Source organism: Panthera pardus, unplaced genomic scaffold (assembly GCF_024362965.1).
Source record: "Panthera pardus isolate Hobbes unplaced genomic scaffold, ASM2436296v1 HiC_scaffold_2, whole genome shotgun sequence".
Taxonomy (NCBI): Eukaryota; Metazoa; Chordata; class Mammalia; order Carnivora; family Felidae; genus Panthera; species Panthera pardus.
Window position 1 is genome coordinate 106030114 of NW_026526765.1, and position 26469 is coordinate 106056582.

At 39.4% G+C, this 26469-nt stretch overlaps 1 protein-coding gene across 1 annotated transcript in view; it reads right to left on the reverse strand.

Moving 5' to 3' along the window:
• Nucleotides 1-26469, reverse strand: part of NLN (neurolysin) — a 102480-nt gene that overhangs the window by 30829 nt on the left and 45182 nt on the right. The window contains exons 3-7 of the mRNA XM_019414353.2: nt 25951-26099; nt 11577-11684; nt 8196-8298; nt 7406-7566; nt 15-150 (exon numbers count right to left, since the gene is read on the reverse strand). Coding sequence (XP_019269898.1) covers nt 15-150; nt 7406-7566; nt 8196-8298; nt 11577-11684; nt 25951-26099 — 657 coding nt within the window. The remainder of the gene's footprint in view (nt 1-14; nt 151-7405; nt 7567-8195; nt 8299-11576; nt 11685-25950; nt 26100-26469) is intronic.

A 26469-nucleotide genomic window follows, 5' to 3' on the forward strand; every position in this document is an offset into this window, starting at 1 on the left:
AAAAGAGACCCAACCTAGAAAGGCTGTTACATGGCTTGTACTCTTTGCAGTGTTCATTTCAAGGACAAAGTCAGCATGTGTGCTGTAGCCGAGGAGTTTGGCTACCTTGGCCCTCAGTGGGAGTAGCTGCTGCAGAATTAAGGTGTTTTCCTGGTAATAAACAACAAAAACAAAGATTAATAATTCACTGGATCCAAAGAACTAAAAGGAAGTTATTACATGTGTTTTGGGGTTGGTAAACTGTCAAATATTTTTAGACCATCTCAACCTTGTAATAAATTACTCCATTTCAGTGTTACAGACATTTTTAAAATTCATGATCCAGGGGTACCTCGATGGCTCAGTCAGTTAAAGGTCCAACTTCAGCTCAGGTCATTATCTCACAATTCATGGGTTTGAGCCCTGCATCGGACTTTGTGCTGACAGCTCAGAGCCTGGAGCCTGCTTTGGATTCTGTATCTCCCTCTCTTTTTCTGCCCCTCCCCTGCTTGTGCTCTCTCTCTCTCAAAAATATTTAAAAAAAAATTCATGATCCAATTTTATTTCTGAAATAATTGACTTTTTAAGCCTCAGGGGACTCCTTTGAGGTCTTAATAAAATTTTAGGTACTGTAAACTTAAGAGTTAAAATGTATTAGGGTGCCTGGGTGGCTGAGTAGGTTAAGTGTCTGACTTCGGCTCAGGTCATGATCTTATGATTTGTCAGTTTTAGCCCTGAATCAGGCTCTGTGCTGACAGCTCAGAGCCTAGAGCCTGCTTTGGATTCTGTGTCTCCCTCTCTCTCTGCCCCTCAGCTGCTCGCACTCTGTCTCTCTCTCAAAAATAAATAAACATTAAAAAAAAAAAAGAGTTAAAATGTATAAAAATGTATTCTTAAGGACCACAGTGATTCCACATTTAATTTCATTGACAAGACTATAACAAATGTATATGTATATTAAGTTGTTTTTTTGGTGGTTAAATATATATATATATATATATATATATATATATATATATATATATATTCATATATGTATATTTGTCACTTTAACTTCACATATAGTATGGCTATTTAAAAAAATAGTATTAATGAGGATGTGAAGAATTTGGAAACTCTGTGTGTTACTGATGTGAATGTAAAAAGTATAGCTGCTATGGAAAACAGTATTGCAATTCCTCAAAAAATTAAACACATAATTACCATATGATACAGCAATTTCACTTGGGGGTATACATCCCAAAGAGCGGAAGCAGGCACTCAAACAGATATTTGTACACCTGTGTTCACTACAGCATTATATGAATATTAGCCAAGTGGTGAAAGCATCCCAAATGTCCATCAGTGGATGAATGGAAAAAGAAAACGTGGGGCACCTGGGTGGCTTAGTCAGTTGAGTATCTGACTTCGGCTCAGGTCATGATCTCGCAGTTTGTGAGTTCAAGCCCACGTCAGGCTCTATGTTGACAGCTTGGAGCCTGGAGCCTCTTCAGATTCTGTGTGTCTCTCTCTGCCCCTCCCCCACTTGCACTCTGTTTCTCTCTGTCTCAAAAATAAACATAAAAAAAAAGATGAAGAAGAAAGGGGCATCTGGGTGGCTCAGTCGGCTAAGCATCTGACTTCAGCTCAGGTCATGACCTTGCCATTTGTGAGTTCAAGCCCCACATTGGGCTCTGTGCTGATAGCTCGAGCCTGGAGCCCACTTTGGATTCTGTGTCTCCCTCTCTCTCTACCCATCCCCAGCTTGCGCTCTGTTTCTCTCAAAGATAAATAAACATTAAAAAAAAGAAATTAAAAAAAAAAGAAAATGTGGTATATACGTATAATGGAATATTATTCCATCTTAAAAAGGAAAAGAAATTTTGACACATGCTAAAATATGGATAAACCTGGATAAAATATGGATAAAATATGGATATGCTAAGTAAAATAAGGAGGTCACAAAAGGATAAATATTCTGATTCCACTTACATGAGGTTCCTAGAGGAGTCAAATTCATAGAGCCAGAAAGTAGAACAGTGGATGCCACGGGGAGGGGGCAGGGGGATTCGGAGTTAGTGTTTAATGAGTACAGAGTCTTAGATGAGAAAGATGAGCAAGTCTGAAGACACATGGTGGTGATTGTTGCAGAACAATGTGAATGGACTTAATGCCGTAGAACTCTCTACACTTACAAATGCTTCAGGGATTTGTCTCAAATTATAACAAACATTTTTTTTTTTTTTTTTTTGCTTTCTGTATGTATTAAGAATACAAATAATGATATTGCTTTATTTATTTTAGCAACAAAAGGAAGAGTAATCCCATGGAGAAAGCAAATAAATGTTGGGGCTAAAGAAAAATTACCCCCAATGATTAAATCAGCAAATTTATTTACAGACATGTTTCTAAAGAAGATCACACACTGGGGTTAGTCTACCTGGGTTCATAATTAGGCTCCACCATTTGAGCCTTTGAGAAGTCCTTTAACCTTTCCAAGCCTAATTTTTTCGTTTGTAAGATGTGGCTAATAAAAGTAGCTAAGGCACAGTGTGATAATGAAGATTCAAGTAAGAATATAGGTCAAGTGTACAGAAAAGTACCTGGTACAAGAGCAAATACTACATATAGTCAGTTCAGCATCTGACTCTTGATTTTGGCTCAGATCATGATCCCAGGGTTATGAAATCAAGCCCCGCATTGGGCTCTGATGAGCATGGAGCCATGCTTAAGATTCTCTCTCTCTCTCTCTCTCTCCCCCTCTCCCCTGTTCATACACGCTCTAAAATAACAAAACAAAACAAAAAAAAACCTTCAAGTATGGAAACATGGATAAGAGAAACACGTAATATAATTCTTCAAGTTCTAAAATTAACTAGTTTGAGGAAGGGGGCAGGAGGGAAAAATATAATATAATTAACTAGTTTGAGTTTTTCTTCCATCTTTTTCAGTTATCCCAGACCTCTCTGGACTGCCAATTTTCTCCAAATACTCACCCTCCCCCATTCTTTCTTATAGTAATAGAATTTCCTGAGGTTTTGCCGGACACATGGTACCCTGACTGCCTTCCCTACCCTTCCTTAAAACTAGTTGTGGCCACGTGATACACAATGGGACAAGGGACTGTCAATGAGGTGATGAGTGAAATTCCTGGCTCATCTCTTTATAGAGGCTTATCTCACCAGCTGTTAAATGCAGACGATGATGACCTTAAAAGCCACAATAGCGAGGACTGCAGAACTATCCCTTCCAGGGCGGATCACTCATCTATGTACTGTTAGTTGCAAGGCAAATAAACCTTTCTTTAAAAATTGCGTAAAACAGGGCCACTTGGATGGCTCAGTTGGTTGAATGTCCAATTTTGGCTTGGGTCATGGTCTGGTAGTTTGGGAGTTTGAACCCTGCGACAAGCTCACTGCTGTCGGCGTGGAGCTTTGGAGCCTGCTTTGAATCCTCTGTCCCCCTCTCTCTGCCCCTCCCCACTCATGCTCTTTCTCTCAAAAAACAAATAAACTTAAAAAAAACTGTGGTAAAACATATATAACGTAAAATATGCCATTTTAACTATTTAAAAATTATTTAAGACCTTTATTAACAGGCGCTTGCCAACTGTTGACTTTTTGAAAAAATCACTTTTTGAAAAAATCAAGTTGTAAACTTTCATTACACATTAAAAATGAGATTCTTAAAAATCTCAACTTGACCAGATAGGAAAACATTTTAAAAACCTTTAAAGACATATTGAGAAAAATCAGGCTTAAATTTAAAAAAAATATTGGTCATTACCAAAAAGAGATGTCTTTAGGTAAAAATAATAAAAACCCCATGTTGTATAGATAATGCAGATTAGAAGTTTTAGTTATCTGTTCAATGGACAAAAGGCAAGCACTTCAGGTCTTCAGCTCCAATCTTTTGTCCATTTCTTTTTTTTTTTTTTTATGTTTTAATTTTTACACTTGAGAGACAGAGAACAAGCAGGGCATGGGCAGGGAGAAAGAGACAGAATCTAAAGCAGGCTGTAGGCTCGGAGCCGTCAGCACAGAGCCCAATGCGGGACTCAAACTCATGAACTGAGATCATGACCTGAGCCAAATGCATAACCGACTGAGCTACCCAGGTACTCCTTGTTCATTTCTTATTGTTGGAATTTCATATTCACTTCTTGTGGAAGGATGAAACCATATGATGGTAGAGAAGGTAAGCCGGCATTTACTCAGCCAGCAGACTACTTCTCAGCCTGTAGATTTGGCTGCTTTGGTCTCTGTGCCATCTTGTGGCTTAGGGTTTTCTGGTTGCCTGTATGGGTCACTGAAGTTGTATCGGCAGTGACCCTGAGGTGGCTGCTGACACTGGGTCTCATCTTGATTTTCCTTACTGTCTTCACTGCCATCCTCTCTAGGCTGTCTCTGCAGAGGAGGACCCCTGTAGAGTCATGGTCTGCCTTGCTCTCCTTCACTCTACTTGCCAGTGCCCTCTAGCACTTCTCCCTGCACGGGAGGGTTGGAAGACTGGTTGCCACCCCTGGCAGGTAGGAACCATGGCCTGCAGGAGGGCAGGCGTGGTAGGGTCTGGCCTTCGGGAGCACCATTCCAGCCCTTCTCTCCCAGTCCCCACCTCACTATTCTGGTACTTCTGTGGGTAACTGTGGGGAGGAGCCCCATGACAGAGAATCAGTAACAGTTACCATCAGCTGTGCATTTACTGCCTAGCGCTGGGGCTCCATGAGGGCCTGTCACAATTGCTGCCTCCATACCCTTTCCTTCTCCAACACCAAACTCCAGTCTCTCCCCCTCCTACACTGTGCAGGTATCTCCCTGGGTTATTCTTTTTTTTTTTTTTAATGTTTATTTATTTATTTTGAGAGAGGGAGAGAGAGAGAGAGAGAGAAAGCATACATGAATGGGGCAGAGGGACAAAGAGAGAGGGACAGAGCATCTCAGGCAGGCTTCATGCTCAACATGGAACCCAATGTGGGGCTCGATCCCACAACCATGAGATCATGACCTGAGCTGAAATCAAGAGTCAGATGCTTAACCCACTGAGCCACTCAGGTGCGCCCACACCGGGTTATTCTTTATGGCAGTCTGGAGCAGAAACGCATCTTCCTTGGTCTCATTCCTGTTGATGAAACCACAATTGTTTCTTACACGCTGAACCACTGGACAGTTCCAAAAATCTTCGTTGTGATGACCTGTCTCTGCCGACCACGGAGGTGAGGGGGCCTAGGGTCTGCAGAGCAGAGGGTGGGTGAGGGCTGGGTCCCCCATTCCCTGCTCGTGGTGGCCGTGATAGTGACTGGGCTGGCTGAGGTAGCTGCATCTCCTCGGGGTGTGATGCGAACTGGCCAGTGGGGGCTGGGCTGCTCAGGGCTCTCTGCTCCTACTCCCGCTGGAACTCCCATTTTAAACATTTTTCAGTGTACAATTCAGTAGCACAAATTGCATTTATGCTATTGTGCAACCACTACTACTATCTGTTTCCAAAACTTTTCCAACACTCCAAACGGAAACTTGGTAACCATTAAACAGCAATTCTCCAGTGTCCCCAACCTCTGCCAACCACTAATCCTTTCTCAAGAGAAATAACTTTTATCTTATTTGAGTCACTATGCTTTTGGCTGGCTTTTATTAGCTGCTTAACCTGTAACCTTATACCCACAGAGGCTGTTATTAGGAATAGGGTGCTGCTATAAGAAAAATGAAAAATGTACGGGAATGGAAGGTAAGGACAAAGTGCAGGCTGGGAGGGTGACAATCCTTATACCCCATGGTAACATTTGTTAAAGCTATTTCATAGCATTACTTGGAAGGCAGGGCAATTACCTACAGAGTCTTAGCTCTAGGGGAACTGTTGGGGGAAAACTAACAATGTTGGTGCATGTTTGTTGTTATCTGTGGCTTTTAGAAAGACTACATAAGAGAGATGAACTCAAGTTCTCAAGTGAGAAGCGATCAGTTTGCAAAGATGGAAGGAAAAGACTTCTACCAGCAGAGATTCTGTCTATGGCCCACAATCTGGGCCTTCAGATGGCTGGAAAAGCTGACTGTACTCCTAACATTGGGAGAAAAGACTCACTCAGAGTTACTGAATTGTAGAGATGCATTTGAGAATGTTGCCTTCCTCCTCAAGCCTACTGTTTCAGAAAGCCCCAAAACAGACTCCATTAAATTGAAAAAAAGCAGGACGGATAGGATATAGGAGCCAATATAAAAAGATCTGGTAGGTGTAAGAAATGTTGACCAAAACATTATTTGGGTGTAATCGTTTTAACATGGATCTGACTAGAAGCAAACAGACAATAAACCTACTAAGTTTTTGAGGGAATTGTATTACCAAAGGCATCATGATCTTGGCCTACAAAAGCTTGAGGTTATTTGATCCCTAAAGCAATCCTCAGGTGTCAAACCAGCATCAGCAGGAATCTTTATTAGTAGCTACCCAGGATATGGTCATGGAAGGTAACAGGCAAGAAAGAATTTCTGGCAGGTAAAACCAGGCGTCATGGAGTACAATTGCTAAAACAAACTCCTATTGGAAAAAAAACCCAAATAACTTTAATGACCTATCCAAGGAACTTCACCAGAGCTTTTTGAAAACTGGTATAGGCCTATGTTTCTCATGCTTTCCTTTTCCAAACAGGAGCTTTTAGTGTGGTTATTCTGTTCCTATTCTATCAGTGGGTGTGCATGGTGGGGATGAATGGACGAGACAACTTGTCCTCTCTTTCACAGGCTGCTAGATAATGAGAAGCTACAAGTGGGGAGGACTCCAGACATCCAGGGGCTTGAGCTCAAGGCAGTAACTGGTTAGAATCTGACATATGGTGAATAGGTTCTATATCTGGGGGAAAAAAGGAGTTATCTGCAGAGCCAGAGAGGCAGACTGTGGTGGAGCTGGCTAGTTGACTCTGAGAATGCATTTCTATTTCTTCCTTTTTTGGTAATAGAATTCCCTGAGCTGAGCCAAAGACTGCCAACTAAAGTCTATACTTCCCAGGTTCTCCTGCAGCTAGATAAGGCTACATGATGGAATCTTGAGTCAATGGGATGTGGATGGAGTTGATGTATGTCATTTCCAGGTCTTCTTAAAAGTGCTGTCTCTGTCCTTTATTTTCTTTCTTCCCAAGAAGCTGGGAAATGGTGACAGCTGGAATGGCCTTGGAAGTCACTTGTTGAAGACAGGTGCTCCACGAGCCCTTGACTAGCAACTTAGTGAAAGAATACAACTTTTAGTTTATTTAACCCATTCTATTTTTATTAGAATAGCATAGGATATGGCCACATTGAGGCTGCTAATGAGCAAGGGAAAAGCTAAAAGCTTTCAGGAATTAGGAGGCATAATACACAAATAAGTGTACTGGTCTCTGAGCTAACTCTGACACTGGTAAACAAAGCAAACCTCTTTCTTAAAATCTTCCATAAAGACAAAAGACAAACATTTAGAGTACCTCTTTGCATCTTGTATTAAAAGCCATTTCCATCTTCCTTCTGGTTTCAGGAATGCAACATTTCTTCATGACGGGAAAATAGTGTGGATATTTTAAGGTAATTTTATACTTGTCATCATCTGTCTTTTCTAAACTGTCAATGAAATCATCAGGAAGAGCACCTGCAAAAAATCATTTTCTCATACATCAATTTCTTCCACTCATTATTGGTTGATTTAGCATTGGCATGGTGCCTTTAAGAATCTCTAGGAATTCTGTAGAGTAATTGAAGTTCAAGTAAAATAATGACAATCCTTATAATATCATTTGGATGTTACCGGATTGGGGGTGGTAGTTAGAAGACAGGTGGCTTAGGAGGTGGTAATTCAAAACATGAATAGGCTTCAGTGCACTGGTACAGATGGTGTTTTGATGGAGAACAGACAAAATTAAGCCAAGAAAGATCCAGAACAGATTAAGAAGACACTAGGTTAAGTGACAATGTAGGGGACATTATAAGGCAAAAAAAATGTCAAGGCACTGAAGGCTGTTAAATACCAGTGTAATTTACCAAGAAATATTATGAAATCTCCTTTGAACTGTCTCTAAAAACAGTATACACTCTTATTAGCATAAAATCTATGCATGGTTTGGTTGTCTTTTCTGTAGAAAGCATGATGGGCTCTGTAGAAGGCACTGGTTCATTTTTTAAAAAATTCTTTCAACTCTGATTTGACAAATTATGAGGTAACATTATTTGCCTAAATTATATTATTTAATCCAGAAAAAAAAAAACAACACAGGATTTTACCAAGTTCGGCCTTAGAAAATACAAGGAAGGTATCATCCTCATTGAGATTTTTGTTGAAGTCAATACATAGCTCACTCATTCTTTTCTTCATTGCTTTGATTTCCTGAACAGAGGATACAAATACAGAACATGAACAATAAAATGAAATTTTGATTTTTATTGTCATTGGTCAAGTAAGTTTCACTTTTATATGAAGACTGGCTTCTATACCCAACTATCAGGAAGTACTTTTTTTAAAGGCATACTTGAGGAGTGCTTGGGTGGTCAGTCGGTTGAGCGTCTGACTCTTGATTTCAGCTCAGGTTTTAATCTCAAGGTTTGTGAGTTTGAGCCCTACATCAGACTCCGTGCTGACAGTGCAAAGTCTGCTTAGGATGCTTTCTCTCCCTCTCCCTCTGTCCCTCCCCTGCTTGTGTTCTCTCTCTCTCCAAAGTAAATAAATAAATATTAAAAAAAAAAATAAAGATATGCTTGATACAACAGTTCCCTTGCAGTCTTCTTTGCTATGTCCATGAGTATCTGTATGCAACATGTACAAAAAGGCAATTCCAGTGATGCAGTAGAAATTAGCTGTAAACTTGTAAGAGCTAAATAAATTTAGGAGGGATAGTCAAAGTGCACTCTGGCACATGGTATATACGCAAAATAAATAGTTGCTGGGTGAATGGATCAATCTAGTAGCCTATTAATAATTAACATATTTCTAATCTTTTCCAATTCAAAGTTTTAATGTAGAAATCAGTATTTGGTGCTGAAGTAAACCAAGAGATAAGAAGTGCAAATTAATTCTATAGTTGCTTTGGAAAAAAGGCTATATCTTAGTGTTACAGAGCTTTGTAAACTGAGGTGATTTATGGGACCTAACATATGTATAAAAACTATTACGTGGGAAATCAAAGGAAGAAAAAAAAAAGGAAACCACAAGAAAAAACATGAAACATTTTTATTAACCTGTCCCATCTTCTAAAAATGCTAGATAATGAAATTTACATAAACCATAATGGTTCTCAAAGCATGGGCCTGACCAGAAGCCTCAATATCACCTGGGAATTTATTAGAAATGCTATTCTTTTTTTTTTTTTTTTCTTGAGAGACAGAAGAGAGAGAGAGGGGCAGAGAAAGATGAAGGGAGAATCTTAAATGGGCTCCATGCCCAGTGTAGAGCACGAAGCAGGGCTCGATCGCACATCTATGAGATCATGACCTGAGCTGAAATCAAAAGTCGGATGCTCAACCAAGTGAGCCATCCAGGTGCCCCAGAAATGCATATTCTTGAGACTCACACCAAACCAATGAAAACACAAACTCTCAGACATGAAGCCCTGTACTCAGAGCTTTAAAAGCTTTCCAGGTAATTCTGTTGCACGCTAAATTTGAGTCGGCTGACTTAACACATACTGCGCAATATTGTTTTTGGACACTCTGGTTGTCACCCCAAACTCCCTTCCCCTCTCCCTCATTCTACAGTAGCCATGTAGATTGGGTGGGACCTGATCCTATCTGAAGTTCCAGGGGTGTGACTCTATACCAGTTAGGATATCAATTGGGATGGGACTGGTTCAGGTAAGCCAGGCCTGGCATTATCCTCACTAAAAGGGGATTTGGGATTTGGCATATGATCGAATCTGGGCCACCACTAAGACATGAGGGGAGGTTTGATGGAGACTTCTCTATGTCCTTCTGGATGGTGGAACTTCCCAGTTATACAAGCAAATAAATCTCCTGTTGTTTAAACTGTGTCAACAGGGTTTTGTGAGCTGTAAGTAAACACATTTTAACTAATACAGTGTTCATGCCCAATAGATTTGATGAGTGACCAGGAAGACAAAAGGTCAGATAAGTGAGATCAGTCACATTGCTCCTATAACGAGGTAAAGACACAAGGTGTTCAAAGGGCATCTGGGTGACAGAAAGGTACCGGTATGTCAGTGGTACCTTCAGTTGTATCTACTATGCTGAACATCACTTGGTTATTTCCTGTTCTACTGGAACAGGAGAATAGAAGAATGACCTGGAAACAAATCATGGGTTTGTTTTTCCTGTCCAAGAAGAATGAGTTAATTCTACAGCTGAGTTTACTAAACTGGAAGGTGTGATCAGCATTAGACAAGAGACAGTTTGAGAAGCATTTTTCAGTAGCTAATCTCTCTGGCTTTAAAAGGTATATGCAGTTGGCCCTTGAACAACAGGGATTTGAACTATCCGGGTCCACATATACACAGATTTTTTTCAGTAAATAAATTTCAGTCCTGTCAGTGTTTTTTCTTTTGCTTACAATTTTCTCAATAACATCTTCTTTTTTCTGGCCTTCTTTAAGAATACAGTATATAATACACAAAACATACAAAATACAAGTTAATTGACTACATTATGGATAAAGTTCCTGGTCAATAGGATACTTTAGTAGTTAAATTTCTGGGGAGTCAGAAGTTATATGTGTATTTCTGACTGTGCAGGGGGTCACCACCCTGACCCTCAGGCTCTTCAAGGGTTAACTGTATTAATCATAGGGTATTTCATTCTAAAATGCTTGTATTAAAACTCTCCATCATATAAACATAGGGGAAGGGAAGGAAAAATAAGATAAAAACAGAAAGGGAGGCAAACCATAAGAGACTTAATTATAGAGCACAAACTGAGGGTGGCTGAGGGGAAGTGGGTGGCAGGAGGGGCCAGATGGATGATGGGCCATTAAGGAGTGCACTTGTGATGAGCACTGGGTGTTATCTGGAAGTGATGAATCAGTGAATTCTATTCCTGAAACTAAGACTACACTACATGTAACTAGAATTTAAATAAAATCTTGACAGAAAGAGAATAAAACTCTCCATCATAAAAATTTTATTACCAGAGTGTGCTATCTCTGTATGACCAAGGGAGTGAGGATGCAAATCAACTATTAAGATCTGGAACCAGCTTTAAGAAAATGTAAAATACAGTAGGGAAAATAAACCCAGCACACATGAAACAAAGGTAAAATATACAGGATTAAAAAAAATCATGAGCTGTTTGTCAGTCACCATGAGGTTTACAGGAGTTATAGACTTTTTTTCTTTCTTTTTTTTTTTTTTTAGGGGTTGCAGAATTTAAAACCACTGACTACCAAATACATTGTAAACGGATTTAATATTATGTGTTATTTTCCATATTACAAATGTGTTACTTGGTTTTTTTTGTTGTTGTTGCTGTTGTTGTTGTATTTTGTTTATTTATTCTTTTTCTTTCCAATAAGAAAAATAAACAGGGTGCCTGGCTGGCTCAGTTGGTAGAGCATGCCTCTTTTGATCTCAGGGTCATGAGTCCAAGCCCCACGATGGGTGTGGAGTCTACTTAAAATAAAACATTTTTAAAAATTAAAAAAAAAAAAAGAAACAAACTCACATTTTGTACTTGTTCTGGAAGATGGAGCCCATTCCTTTTTCCCATTTTAACTGACTTTTCCAAATATCTTCTGGCTTCAGGTTTTATCTTACCCAGATCACAGGTTTCCTGAAATGAAAGAGCATGACAGCCATTTCTGTACAACACTGCATGGGTATATTATCAACTATGAGACCAAAGCAAATTTATTCATCATCTCTGTTGGGCTATGAAACACATAGGTGATTACGAGGCAGGCTCTTTTGAAGACCTAATTTCTTTTATGCTTAAGTGAGCTTTGCTCATTTAAAAGAGATAAATTAAATAAATAAAAAGCTAACCAGAATTGCTTTGCCTTGCATTAGAAGCAAGAGCGTCTGTACTACTGGAACGTGTGATAATAGAAACATTTGCATAATCTCATTCTGAGCATTCCCTATGACCATGGTCTTTTTCATAAAACATATTCCTTATCGCGAATCATCTGGATTTAATTTTCTATCATTTGGCTAACCTGGCTCCACTTGAGAGGCAGGAATAGAAATAATGGGCAAATTCTACACAAATGGAGAGTGGGACTCTTTTGCCAACATACCAAACAAGGACAGCTGGATAAAACCCCAGCCAAAGACTTCCGGCACTTCAAAAATGCCTTACTGTCGTTTGGCAAGACAGATCAAGAGACGACAGCAAGCAGCATATGAACAAGTGTCTGGGGAAAATGAGTCAACACTGCACAAAAAGGAGGAAAGCTGGACAGAACATTTGAACCCTTATGCAGCAACACAAACAACATCACTCAAAAGAATGGAGGGCCTTGGAGGAGAATGGAAAATTCCCCCAGCAATAGCAAGGTAATAAAAACACCAGATGTTTCTTCAAAACAGGTGGCATAATATGCATGGCACATCTGGATGGCTGGTCAGTTCATGGTCCTTCGGAGGAAATGGACTGTAGACAGAGTCAGCAGGTGTAATGGACTCAGTTTGGGTGACAGCCAACGAGAGACTTCTGTCTCTAGAGCCTTAGAGATCTACCACTGGGTGCACTCTCTCTCCATGAAGACCTGGGCTGTCCACCCCTGAACTTTATATTTTCCCAACTAAGTGTATCTTTGAAAGAACAGTGCTCAGCTTTAGTGTCTGCATTTTAGACTGTTGGTGCAAGCCTTTGCTGCAATAATTCTGTAATTTTTTACATTTTGTTGCAGCAGGCAAATAGCTGTATTTTAACTGAGGGCACTACTTAATATAACAATCTGTATCTCACTTTGCCTGCCAATAAAAAATTTTATGTCCTGGTACTAAAAAGCACTTGATGTGCATATATTACTCATAGTTTCCTCTGCATTTATTCTCTGTGGAGGCAGAGAACAGTAAGTCTCCTTTTTCTATAATAATCTCCTTTCATAACCATGGAGAACTTCTGAGCATGCTGGCATGACTGGAGTTGGAACCCTCCCTAGTTGGTGTTGGCAAACACTGGGGTCCCCACAGCAGGTGCCTGCAATGGCAAGAAACCCAGAATGGCCAGGGGGACTTAAGTGGGCTGTGGGCTGTCTCCCTCAGGGACGGCTAGCAGTTCAAATCACAGAGTTCATGTGGATGTGATTAACCTGGATTTATCAAGGCCGGTTTTAACAGTACCAGAAAGTATGCCCTAAGGTGTGGGGCATGGCAATAGGAGTTTCTAGAAAGTACAATACTGGATGTTGTAAGGTTGGGGAGCATCTAGGCAGGAGCTATATGTAGCAGGGGCAGAAAAAAAACTGCAGTGAAAAGGGCCTGTCAAGAGTTGGGTTAAGTTGTGAAGGACCCAAATGAGCAGGCTGAGATTGGGAGCAGAGGGCTTTCCCATCAGGGAAGTGGGCCAAGGCAGAAGCCAGGCACACTGCTACACAGCAGTGTACCACGTACTTGGTTCCTGGGTTTACCTGGTCACACTGGCCCTGACCTGAGAACAGAGGCTCTTCACATATCTCAGCAGCTGACGCGAGCAGAACTCTCACTCTGTGCTAAGCTCCATCAGGAGGGGCTCCCCAACTAGGAGTGCCTGGACTTGCTGTATCTGGGAGCACCAGGGCTGCTACTTCAGACAGCCCAGAAGCGTACTCAGCACAGTAAACTCAAAACTCATGGTCTAGATTAGGTAAAAACTATTGACTCCCCCAAAAAGGTAAGACAAGCATAAACAGGTAGAAGGATATTCTATGAAAAATCTGCCCTGAATTAGGTCTAATTAAAATATGACTAATCATCTGTACTGAAATAGTTGACTGGGCACAAAAATGACACTTAACAAAATTCTGACTCAATTGTAACCAGGCACCATCTGCCAGTCAGACTCTGAGGTCTCGGCAATCTCTGGAGGGCTCTAGTAGGAGTTAAGCACTTCTAAAATGTGCTTCTGAAGCACATTCCTGTCCCAGAGCTGATCATAAGAATATTCTCCCTTACAATCTCCAGGCAAGGTCAGAATTACGGCCCAAGTACTTACTACACTGTTCTGCTGGCCTTGCACCATCCTTGCTGAACAAGAATTGAATCCACTTGAATCGAACAAGGTCTCAGGCCTCTTTGGGTGAAGTTTCTCCTCTTCATGGTTCGGGCAAGGCCTAAAGTGCTCTGAAGTAACTTTCAAATTTATATAATCTGACAGCAGAGGCACTTAATTCATTTAATCTCTGTGGTGACAAGATTTAGTTTCCCCCTAACCTCTTCCTGTAACAAAGAGCTTTTATATAGAAGCGTGAAAGCACCCATGCACACGTGCACACACACTTACACATATGCTTGTATATTCATTTTACAGACAAGAAAACTGAAGAGAAGTTCCTGAGATCATTCAGCTATTTATTAGTAAAAATGGATAGAAGTAAATTTCTCAAATTCTTAATTTGGTACTTTCCCCAATATACCATATACCACTGTATCACAAAATCTTAATTTATTATCATTCTTCAAAATTTCATTATAAATAAGTGAAAATTTTCTTAATATCCCCCAAATCCTCCCCACCTTCTATCCCATGACTTTGTCCTTTTCTTCACAAGACCTTCACATTTTCAGTTTCTAAAATATATAGAGGCACCTGGGTGGCTTAGTTCATTGAGCATCCTACTTTTGATTTCGGCTCAGGTTATGATCTTATGGTTCATGAGATCAAGCCCCTCATTGGACTCTGTGTTGACAGCATGGAGAATGCTTCGGATTCTCTTTGTCTCTCCCTCTCTCTTTCTTTCAAAATAAATAAACTTAAAAAATGTGTAAATAAATTTTTTTTTCAGTGGGACATTCTATATTGTGTACACAAAGTAGGAATTATAACCGTGTTAAAAGAATCCTGAAAACAGGGGTGGCTGGGTGGCTCAGTCAGTTCAGCATCTGACTCTTGGTTTTGGCTCAAGTCATGTTCCCATGATCCTGTGGGTTCTAACCCCACGTTGGGCTCTGTGCTCACAGTGCGGAGCCTGTTTGGGATTCTCTCTCACCCTCTCTCTCTGCCCCACCCACACTTGTGCTGTCTCTGTCTCTCTCAAAATAAAAAAAAATTACAAAAAAAAAAAAAAAAAAAGAATCCCAGGGCGCCTGGGTGGCCCAGTGGGTGGACCATCTGACTTCAGCTCAGGTCCTGATTTCCCTGTTCCTGAGTTCAAGCCCCTGTGCTGCCTCTGTGCTGACAGCTCAGAGCCTGGAGCCTGTTTCAGATTCTGTGTCTCCCTCTCTCTCTGCTCCTCCCCCACTTGTGCTCTGTCTCTCTCTCCATCTCTAAAATAAATAAACATTAAAAAAAAAGAATCCTGAAAATTAAGATAGTATATTCTTTTGAATATCATTTAGAAAAACTGATATGCTAAAGCAATAGAAGATAACAGAATACAGATTCTATTGCAAAAGCTAAGACAGAGGCATAACTTACTTAAATATGTTATATATGAAGTTTTGTTCTCCTTTTTCCTGTTCATTTATTTAAACATAACTTATTGTCAAATTGGTTTCCATACAACACCCAGTGCTCATCCCAACAGGTGCCCTCCTCAATGCCCATCACTCACTTTCCCCTCTCCCCCACCCCCCATCAACTCCCAGTTTGTTCTCCGTATCCAGTGTCTCTTATGGTTTGCCTCCCTCCCTCTCTGTAACTTTTTTCCCCCTTCCCCTCCCCCATAGTCTTCTGTTAAGTTTTTTTTTTTAAATATGAAATTTATTGTCAAATTGGTTTCCATACAACACCCAGTGCTCATCCCAAAAGGTGCCCTCCTCAATACCCATCACCCACCCCCCATCAACCCTCAGTTTGTTCTCAGTTTTTAAGAGTCTCTAATGCTTTGGCTCTCTCCCACTCTAACCTCTTTTTTTTTTTTTTTTTTTTTTTTTCCTTCCCCTCTCCCATGGGTTCCTGTTAAGTTTCTCAGGATCCACATAAGAGTGAAACCATATGGTATCTGTCTTTCTCTGTATGGCTTATTTCACTTAGCATAACACTCTCCAGTTCCATCCACGTTGCTACAAAGGGCCATATTTCATTCTTTCTCATTGCCAGGTAGTACTCCATTGTGTATATAAACCACAATTTCTTTATCCATTCATCAGCTGATGGACATTTAGATTCTTTCCATGATTTGGCTATTGTTGAGAGTGCTGCTATAAACATTGGGGGACAAGTGCCCCTATGCATCAGCACTCCTGTATCCCTTGGGTAAATTCCTAGCAATGCTATTGCTGGGTCATAGGGTAGGTGTATTTTTAATTTTTTGAGGAACCTCCACACTGTTTTCTAGAGTGGCTGCACCAGTTTGCATTCCCACCAACAGTGCAAGAGGGTTCCCGTTTCTCCACATCCTTGCCAGCATCTATAGTCTCCTGATTTGTTCATTTTAGCCACTCTGGCATGAGGTGGTATCCTCGCCAGCATCTATAGTCTCCTGATTTGTTCATTTTAGCCACTCTGGCATGAGGTGGTATCTGAGTGTGGTTTTGATTTGTATTTCCCTGATGAGGAGCGACGTTCAGCATCTTTTCATGTGCCTGTTGGTCATCTGGATGTCTTCTTATTTTTGTTTTTTTTAAATTTTTTTTTTAACGTTTATTTATTTTTGAAGACAGAGAGAGACAGAGCATGAACAGGGGGAGGGTCAGAGAGAGGGAGACACAGAATCTGAAACAGGCTCCAGGCTCTGAGCTGTCAGCACAGACAGCCCCGACACGGGGCTCGAACTCACGGACCACGAGATCATGACCTGAGCCGAAGTCAGCCGCTTAACCGACTGAGCCACCCAGGCGCCCCCTGGATGTCTTCTTTAGAGAAGTGTCTATTCATGTTTTCTGCCCATTTTTTCACTGGATTATTTGTTTTTCGGGTGTGGAGTTTGGTGAGCTCTTTATAGATTTTGGATACTAGCCCTTTGTCCGATATGTCATTTGCAAATATCTTTTCCCATTCCATCGGTTGCCTTTTAGTTTTGTTGATTGTTTCCTTTGCTGTGCAGAAGCTTTTTATCTTCATGAGGTCCCAATAGTTCATTTTTGCTTTTAATTCCCTTGCCCTTGGGCATGTGTCAAGTAAGAAATTGCTGCGGCTGAGGTCAGAGAGGCTTTTTCCTGCTTTCTCCTCTAGGGTTTTGATGGTTTCCTGTCTCACGTTCAGGTCCTTTATCCATTTTGAGTTTGTTTTTGTGAATGGTGTAAGAAAGTGGTCTAGTTTCAAAAGTCTGCTAGAACTGATACATGAATTCAGCAAAGTCGCAGGATACAAAATCAATGTACAGAAATCAGTTGCATTCTTATACACTAATAATGAAGCAACAGAAAGACAAATAAAGAAACTGATCCCATTCACAATTGCACCAAGAAGCATAAAATACCTAGATAAACCTAACCAAAGATGTACAAGATCTGTATGCTGAAAACTATAGAAATCTTATGAAGGAAATTGAAGAAGATATAAAGAAATGGAAAAACATTCCGTGCTCATGGATTGGAAGAATAAATATGGTTAAAATGGCAATACTACCCAAAGCTATCCACACATTCAATGCAATCCCAATCAAAATTGCACCATCATTCTTCTCGAAGCTAGAACAATCAATCCTAAAATTCGTATGGAACCACAAAAGGCCCCAAATAGCCAAAGTAATTTTGAAGAAGAAGACCAAAGCAGGAGGCATCACAATCCCAGACTTTAGCTTCTACTACAAAGCTGTAATCATCAAGACAGCATGGTATTGGCACAAAAACAGACACATAGACCAATGGAATAGAATAGAAACCCCAGAACTAGACCCACAAAAGTATGGCCAACTAATCTTTGACAAAGCAGGAAAGAATATCCAATGGAAAAAAGACAGTCTCTTTAACAAATGGTGCTGGGAGAACTGGACAGCAACATGCAGAAGAATGAAACGAGACCACTTTCTGTTAAGTTTCTCAAGATCCACATATGAGTGAAAACATATGATATCTGTCTTTCTCTGCCTGGCTTATTTCACTTAGCATAGTACCTTCCAGTTCCATCCACGTTGCTGGAAATAGCCAAAATTCATTCTTTTCATTGCCAAGTATTATTCCCTTATATATATAAACCACATCTCCTTTATCCACTCGTCAGGTGATGGACATTTAGGCTCTTTCCATAATTTGGCTATTGTTAAAAGTGCTGCTATAAACATTGGGGTACATGTGCCCCTACACATCAGCATTCCTGTATCCTTTGGGTAGATTCCTAGCAGTGCTATTGCTGGGTAATAGGGTAGTTCTATTTTTAATTTTTTGAGGAACTTCCATACTGTTTTCCAGAGCAGCTGCACCACTTTGCATTTCCACCAACAGTGCAAGAGGGTTCCCGTTTCTCCACATCCTTGCCAGCATCTATAGTCTCCTGATTTGTTCACTTTAGTCACTCTGACCGGTATGAGGTGGTATCTCAGTGTGGTTTTGATTTGTCTTTCCCTGATGAGGAGTGATGTTGAGCATCTTTTCATGTGTCTGTTGGCCATTTGGAACTTTTATTTATTTTTTTAAACATTTATTCATTTTTGAGAGGCAGAGAAAGATAGAACGTGAGTGGGGGAAGGGCAGAGAGAGAGGGAGACAGTATCTAAAGCAGGTTCCAGGCTCTGAGCTGTCAGCACAGAGCCTGATGCGGGGCTCGAACTCACAAACCGAGAGATCATGACCTGAGCCAAAGCTGGACGCTTAACCTACTAAGCCACCCAGGTACCCCTTCTGTCCTTTTAAATGTTGTTTTCTGTTAGGTTTCTATCTGACTATGGTGAAGCAGGCATTCTTAGGCAGCTGCCTATGTTCCCAGACAGGAGGGCCACACAAAGGCCTGCTTGCTTACTACTAATTCAACTTACCACCACAGGAGCCCCTGCTTTGGTATGAGTCACAGCACAGTGAGGACACTGGGAGTGTGAAGTGTCATCCTGAACGAAGACACATTTAACTGGGGCCAGTTTAGCTTGATTCGGCATACATTCACCGAGCTCTCACTTACACTAGGTACCAGGGAAAGAAAGATGAATATCCTGCAAGTGCTTTAAGTAATATGAAAGAAAAAAGATACATTAGCAGACAATGTCAGGATCATGTAGTGAGTGAAGACAGAGTTAAGCACTCAGGAAGCACAGGAGTGGTGTCTGGCTAATGGAGAAACTAAGGCAAGGTAGTTGATGCTTTGTTTCTAGGCTTTTAAAGCCTCACAAAGCTACAAGTTTCAGTAGTTCTGATTATGACCAATAACTAGACTTACGTATTTCAAAATCAAGAAGGGATGGTGTAGGTTAAGACACTTATCATTACCATGCTGAATTTTGGACTTAGTTTTTTCCTTCCCTGCCACTCTCCCTTTTTTCTTCTCTTTTCTTTGTTTTTCTTTTCTTTTCTTTTTTCTTTCCTTTTCCTCTTTTCTTCCATTCCTTCCTTTCTTTTTTTTTTTGCCATGGTTTTAAGGCATGTTTCCTGTATTTTAATTTGGCATGAGGCTTCCATGGCTGGTGGAATACAAAAATGTATAATGCTTCAAAGCATTATTTTACACTTTAAAATTAAAACTTTTCACTAGGTGGCTAAGATTAATCAGCCTGACAAAAGCCCAGGGCTCTAAAAGATTAGTATAAACAATATTAAAATAGATAACTGTATTTCTCAATTCAGCTTGCATAAATGAGACTCTTATTTCACTAAAGAGTCCCTCTTCTGTGCTTATTACTCAGTAGTCCACTGGAATAAAATGTTATATGCCTGGACTGTTTCAACATAGAGACAGTGCACATTTTTCTCACCAATATGGCTTGAAAGAGGGTGTATGAAACCTTTGCTGGCTTTAGCCAACAACTAAGAAACCTTTGTCAGGATGGGGAAACACCAAGATCTGTGGCCTTGACTGCTGGCTTTTGATACCTGGACATTTTTAACTGAAAGGAATAAGGAAATGTTTGTTTTAATTTCTTATTCCTTTTTTTTTTCCTGGTAGAATTAAGGATAAATTTAACATGTTAAATTTGCATGTAATAATTTTTATATAACAAACGGGTAAAATTACATATACATGTTATAAAGACAAATGAAATCTACCTTTTAACTTATGAAAAAGAATATTAACAACACTGCTATACTTTCCTATGCAACAGGTAACCATTCTCTTGAATTTTATGTTAAACATTTTTTTTTTTTCAATTTTACCAGTATGTATACATTTGGTTTGCTTCTTTTTGAGCTTGGTAAAATGATATTGAGTTGTAGGTAGTGTTCTGGGACTTTTTTCTTTCACTGTTACTCATATTCAGCCATGCTGTTGCATGTTGCTGTAGTTTATTTACTTTACTGCTATAAAATATTCCAATGTAAATATACTAAAATTCACTGATCCACTTTCCTGCTAATGGAAATCTAAGTTGTTTCAGTGTTTTGCTATTATAGATAATGTTGTTATGTACAAGTGTCCAATTTCACCTGTGTACAAATGCAAAAGTATTTCTAGATAAATGGGGAGGTAGGAGACAGTGAGGATATGCTGAGTTATGGAGAATGTGAGATCCTACTTCATAATATTAAGTTTTTCTCCAAATTAGTTATTACTCTAATTTTTTAATTAATTTACACCTTTACCAGTAGTGAACAAACATTCCCATTGATTCACATTCACAGATTGTTGGCATTGTTAGACTTCTTAGATTTTGCAAATCCAGTGAATGAAATGGTATCCTATTGGGATCTTCATCTGCATTTCCACAATTACTGACGAGGTTGAACATCTTTTCATGTTTAATTGACATTTATGTTTCTTCTGAAATATCTTTTCATGTCCTTTGCCCATTTTTCTTTTGGGATTTGTTGTTGTTGTTTTAGCTCTTTATATATCCTAGGTACTAATGCTTTGCTAGTTTCCTGTTTTATAAATTTCTTAATTTAGTATTTGGGTATTTCAGTATTTTTTAGTTTTAGTGTCTTTTCACATTATTAATAGAAGTTCTTTATTTTTTCTAAGCCTCAAAGTTATAAATGGGCATTTGTTTTTATTTATTTTATTTTTTATTACTTTTTTAAATGTTTATTTATTTATTTATTTTTTTTATTATTATTTTTTTTTTAATTTATTTTTGGGACAGAGAGAGACAGAGCATGAACGGGGGCGGGGCAGAGAGGAGAGAGGGAGACACAGAATCGGAAACAGGCTCCAGGCTCCGAGCCATCAGCCCAGAGCCCGACGCGGGGCTCGAACTCACGGACCGCGAGATCGTGACCTGGCTGAAGTCGGACGCTTAACCGACTGCGCCACCCAGGCGCCCCAATGTTTATTTATTTTTGAGAGAGAGACAGAGCATGAGCAGGGAAGGGGCAGAGAGAGAAGGGAGACACAGAATCTGAAGCAGGTTCCAGGCTCCAAGCCATCAGCACAGAGCATGATGTAGGGCTTGAACTCACAGACCACAAGATCATGATCTTAGCCGAAGCCAGAGGCTTAACCAACCTAGCCACCTAGGCTCCCGTATTTTTTTTTTTTTAAGTTTACTTATTTTTGAGAGAGAGAGAGAGTGTGTGTGTGAGCAGGGGAGGGGCAGAGAGAGAGGGAGACAGAATCCAAATGAATAGAATGCTTTACTGACTGAGCCATCCAGGAACTCCAGAAGTTCTTTATTTTAATGAAATCATGTTTATCCGTCTTATGCTTTAGTTAGGACTTTGGGGTCTTGTTTCACAAATACTTCTCTGCTCAGGTATCATAAAGACATATTCCTATATAATTTTCGAAAAGCTGTTTCTCAGTTTGCTTGTGAGGAGAAGAACCAATTTTTTCTTTCCCACATTTGAAAACCCCTGTCCTAGCACCAATTACTAAAGGCCTAGCTTTCAGATTGGTCACCAACTGTTTCTAGCTTTAGTTTATGAACAATGACTAAATATTTACCTCTGTGGCTCTTGAGAAGTTACCATTTCTGAACTTCAGTATCTCCATTTATAAAAAAGGGATGCCTCACAAGCTTGGTAGGAAAGTTAAATTAGATAACTATACTGCTGTGTAAATGTAAAGTACTAATCACACATAAGAAGGAGGCAGGAAGACTATGGTACACTGGTTAGTCTCAGGCTCTATTATAATTTCATCCATCCAGAGTCAACACATGACTTATTTTGGAGGTTTTGAAACATGACTGCAAATAAGTTGATACTCCTTAGACTGAGATGTCGTGTCCCCTGAATTTGGGCAGGTCACAGTGACTGGTCAATCAGTACAGTATGGCAGAAGTGATGCTAGTTGATTTCTGAGGTCAGAAAATGTAACGGCGGCTTCTGTGGAGTTTGTGGAAACACCATTCTTGGAGTCCTGAGTCTCCATGAAACAAGTCCTACTACCCTGATGCTGCCATGCCATGAGGAGGCCCAAATTAGACCACAGGAAGAGACAACATGTAGGTGCCCAGACATGACAGCAAGAGAGAGATGTCTGGTTAGCCTCCACATGCTTCAGCTCCAGCCACCACTTCCTTTTTCCATGTAAGACCCCAAGCCAGAGCTACCCAACTGATTGATTCCTTTCTGAATTCCTGATCCACAGAAACCATGACAGAAAAAAAAATGATTGCTGCTATTTTTAGGCAGTAAGTTTTGAAGTAATAGATTATACATCAATAGATAACTGGAAGGCTTACTGAACGCAGATTTTGCACAAAGACCTGAGAAAAGTAATTTCATATATTTTTTAAAGATTTTATTTTTTAAGTAATCTCTACACCCAATGTGGGGCTTGAACTCAGAACCCTGAGATCAAGAGTTGCATGCTCCACTGACTGAGCCAGCCAGGTGCCCCTAATTTCTTATTTCTATTTATTAATCCTACGTGAAGAACAACACAAGAGCTAAAATAACATTTTATATCAAACTAAAAATATATTTGATTATTGTCTACATTGGTGGTATCTTGAAATCTCAGTATTACAGTACCCTCATTTTAGTAGGTTATGCCTGAAATTGCTGATTTAATATACTTTTAAGAACCTATTATCCAACTTAATGAAGGCTTTATGTGTCACATCATGGTTGCCCTATTTTACTTACAACATTACACTGAAAAGTAAATAGATATATCTACCTTTGTCTTTTAGGTATGAATGGGATGAAATTTACCATTTGTTAAAGTGTCCAGTACTAGCAGAAAACTCATATTGATACTTTTAGATTTAAAAAAAATACTACCTATATACCGAGTAATATATAGAATTGTCAAATGGCTATATTGTATACCTGAAAGCAATTTAACACTATATCTTAACTATATTAGAATTAAAATAAAATAGAGGCACCTGGTGGCTCAGTTCGTTGAGCGTCCACCTTGATTTCGGCTCAGGTCGTGATTGATCCCAGGGTGGTGGGATTCAGTCCTACGTCAAGCTCCATGCTGAGCATTGAGCCTGCTTGGGATTCTCTCTCTCTCTCTATCATCTCCCTCTACCCCTTTCCTATAGTCATCCTGTCTCTATCAAAAAAATAAAATACAATAAAAAAAAAAATACTGCCTAAATAAATACAACTATTTGTCAATGAAGGTACTTAAAGGTAACTAAATTCACCAGATAAGCTCCACTGCATAAAAAAAAATTGTTATTTGTTTATTATTCTGATCTAGCCTTAACAGATACAGTAAAAGCTCCTACCAATGGTCACATAACGAATGACATGTATGGGAATAATTACTCTCTTGGAAAAAAGGAAAAATTATGGAAATGACTCTGAAACCACTGTAAATTATTACAATAAAACCAGCCCAAACAAATGAACTAATATGATGAATGCACTGGTGTCTATCTGGTATAGTATTTTAGTATACTACCCTGGCAGCAGTTTGTTTCCAAATTTACTGGGATCAGATTCCAATAAAAGTGTAACAAAGAAATCTAAAGTGACACACCTTCCATATCTTGAGAACATTCGTAAATATCAGAGAAAAACATTAAACATGATATATAACATTAAGATTGCAATACCTTCTTGAGGCTAGAAAATTCCAAATGAAAACTTAGAAGTCAGAATGAAAACAGAGTTAACAAAAGAAAATGAGATATTCTGGAAAAAGTTTTAAAAGACATACCTAATATAGACCTAGAAAGGAATTAGATTGGTGGGGGGGGATGAAATAAAATAAAGGAGACTGTAAGGGCCATGATTTGAATCACACAGAGTAATAACTGAGGTCAAAAAAAGAGAACAATGTAACTAATAAAGAATAATCATGAAGTTATTAAAGTTTATGTTATTTTTATAGTGCTAAGGGTGAACAGTTATGGGGGCACTTGGGTGGCTCAGCTGGTTAAGCATCTGACTCTTGATTTTAGTTCAGGTCATGATCTCATGGTTAGTGAGTTTGACCCCATATTGGGGTCTGCACTCACAGTGAGGAGCCTGATTGGGATTCTCTCTCTCCCTCTCTCTGCCCCTGTCCTGCTCTCTCTTTCAAAATTAATAAACTTAAAAAAAAAAAAAAGATGAACAGTTATGAACAATATAGATGAATATAAATTACAGGGTAAAAAGTGCCTATCTGACATGAGAGAATAGACAGCACATATATCTTAAATGTCTAAAGTCTTGATTACATATTCTTTAGTAAGTTAAAACGTGAAATAAAACTGCTTTCTTATTTCAACTCTTATCATAATTTGCTAAAAGGAACAAAATGTTTGAGATTTAAAAAAAATTTTTTTTAATGTTTATTGTTTTTGAGAGAGAGACAGAGAGCAAGCAGGGAAGGGGCAGAGAGAGAAGGAGACACAGAATCGGAAGCAGGCTCCAGGCTCTGAGCTGTCAGCACAGAGCCTGATGTGGAACTCGAACTCACAGACCGTGAGATCATGACCTGAGCTGTAGTCGGCCACCTAACGGACTGAGCCACCCAGGTGCCCCCAAAATGTTTGAGATTTGAATAAAGAAACATGCAAAATTAAACAAAAATGTCTAGGATTATAAAGAATGGCTGTTTTCCAAACAAATTGCTGAGTGTCATGAAAATAAAAATTCAAAGCAAAGACATGATGAAAATGCCAGGAAGCAAATCAACATTGGTGATGAAAATATCAAAAGCACTCAAGGCAGACCTACCTAAAACATTCATTGTCTGTAATTTCTGTGAGTCTTGAAAAATGTAAGGATGACAGAGAGGAATGACTTTGGCATGCAGCATCAACAATGGCATATGTCATTAATATCATGGCCAAAACCACATGATATTTACAGATAAACAATTCAATTCCATTTAGTTGATCTGATCTAATATAAACCTTGCAACATTTAGAAAATTCAAAGAGTAACCATTATGTTCATGACAATTAACAATCCTTAGATTTATAGAGGTACACTTTTTCACACTTGGTCTTTAGTATTAAGTGAATGTAATTAGCAACTCAACATTAACCTACGTAGTATAACAATAAATACTATGCTGTACCCATTACTATAATAATTAGAAACAAAATCTAGAAATTTTCAAATACCTTTTTTTAAAGTTTATTTGTTTATTTTGAGAGAAAGAATACAAGCAGGGGAGGAACAGAGAGAAAGAGAGAAGGAGGGAGAGGGAGAGGGAGAGGGAGAGGGAGAGGGAGAGGGAGAGGGAGAGGGAGAGGGAGGGAGGGAGGGAAAGGGAGTGAGGGAGTGAGAGAGAGAGAGAGAGAGAGAGAATTCCAAGCAAGTTCCACACTGTCAGCGCAGAGCCTGATGCGGGGCTTGGACTCATGAACTTGAAATCATAAAATCATGACCTGAGATGAAATCAAAAGTCTGATGCTTAACCAACTGGGCCGTCCAAGCGCCCTCAAATACTTTTTATTGTTGGTCAAAGATTTTTACTTTTTTAGTACAGATTTTGTTTTTCTTTTAAAAGAGTTTATAACATCATTTACCTGTAAATGAACAATTCTCAGAAATATATCTTCTCTCATGCTCATCTCGATATCAAAACGAGAAAGTCTTTTGTCTGCTTCTGTACTTGCTGCCCGCACTTCTTTGTCAGAGGAGACATGCTGGGGAAAGTCTAACATGGTTCGTTCCACTGTCAATAGAGGACAAAATCATAAGGATTCATCCAATCAGCATTAAGAAAAATACGTCCTACCTAGATGAATGATTATCCTAATATAAGTTTTTCATTTTATACCTTCTGTAAAGTTTTGTAATGCTATCAGGAAACAGCATCTAATGCAGGACTTGGCTGTTGCAGTGGCATTATTAGGAACAATAAGGGTATAAACTGAGCACTTATCAAAGTATGTTTAGGGTGTAACTTATTAACTGGGAATGCTGAAAGATAAAGACATAGTTCTCATACTAACACATTTTATAATCTGGTGTGTGGGAGGAGGGAACAGTACATGAAAAGATAAAGAATACAGGATAGAGCAGCTTAGTTGCCAAAAGAATGG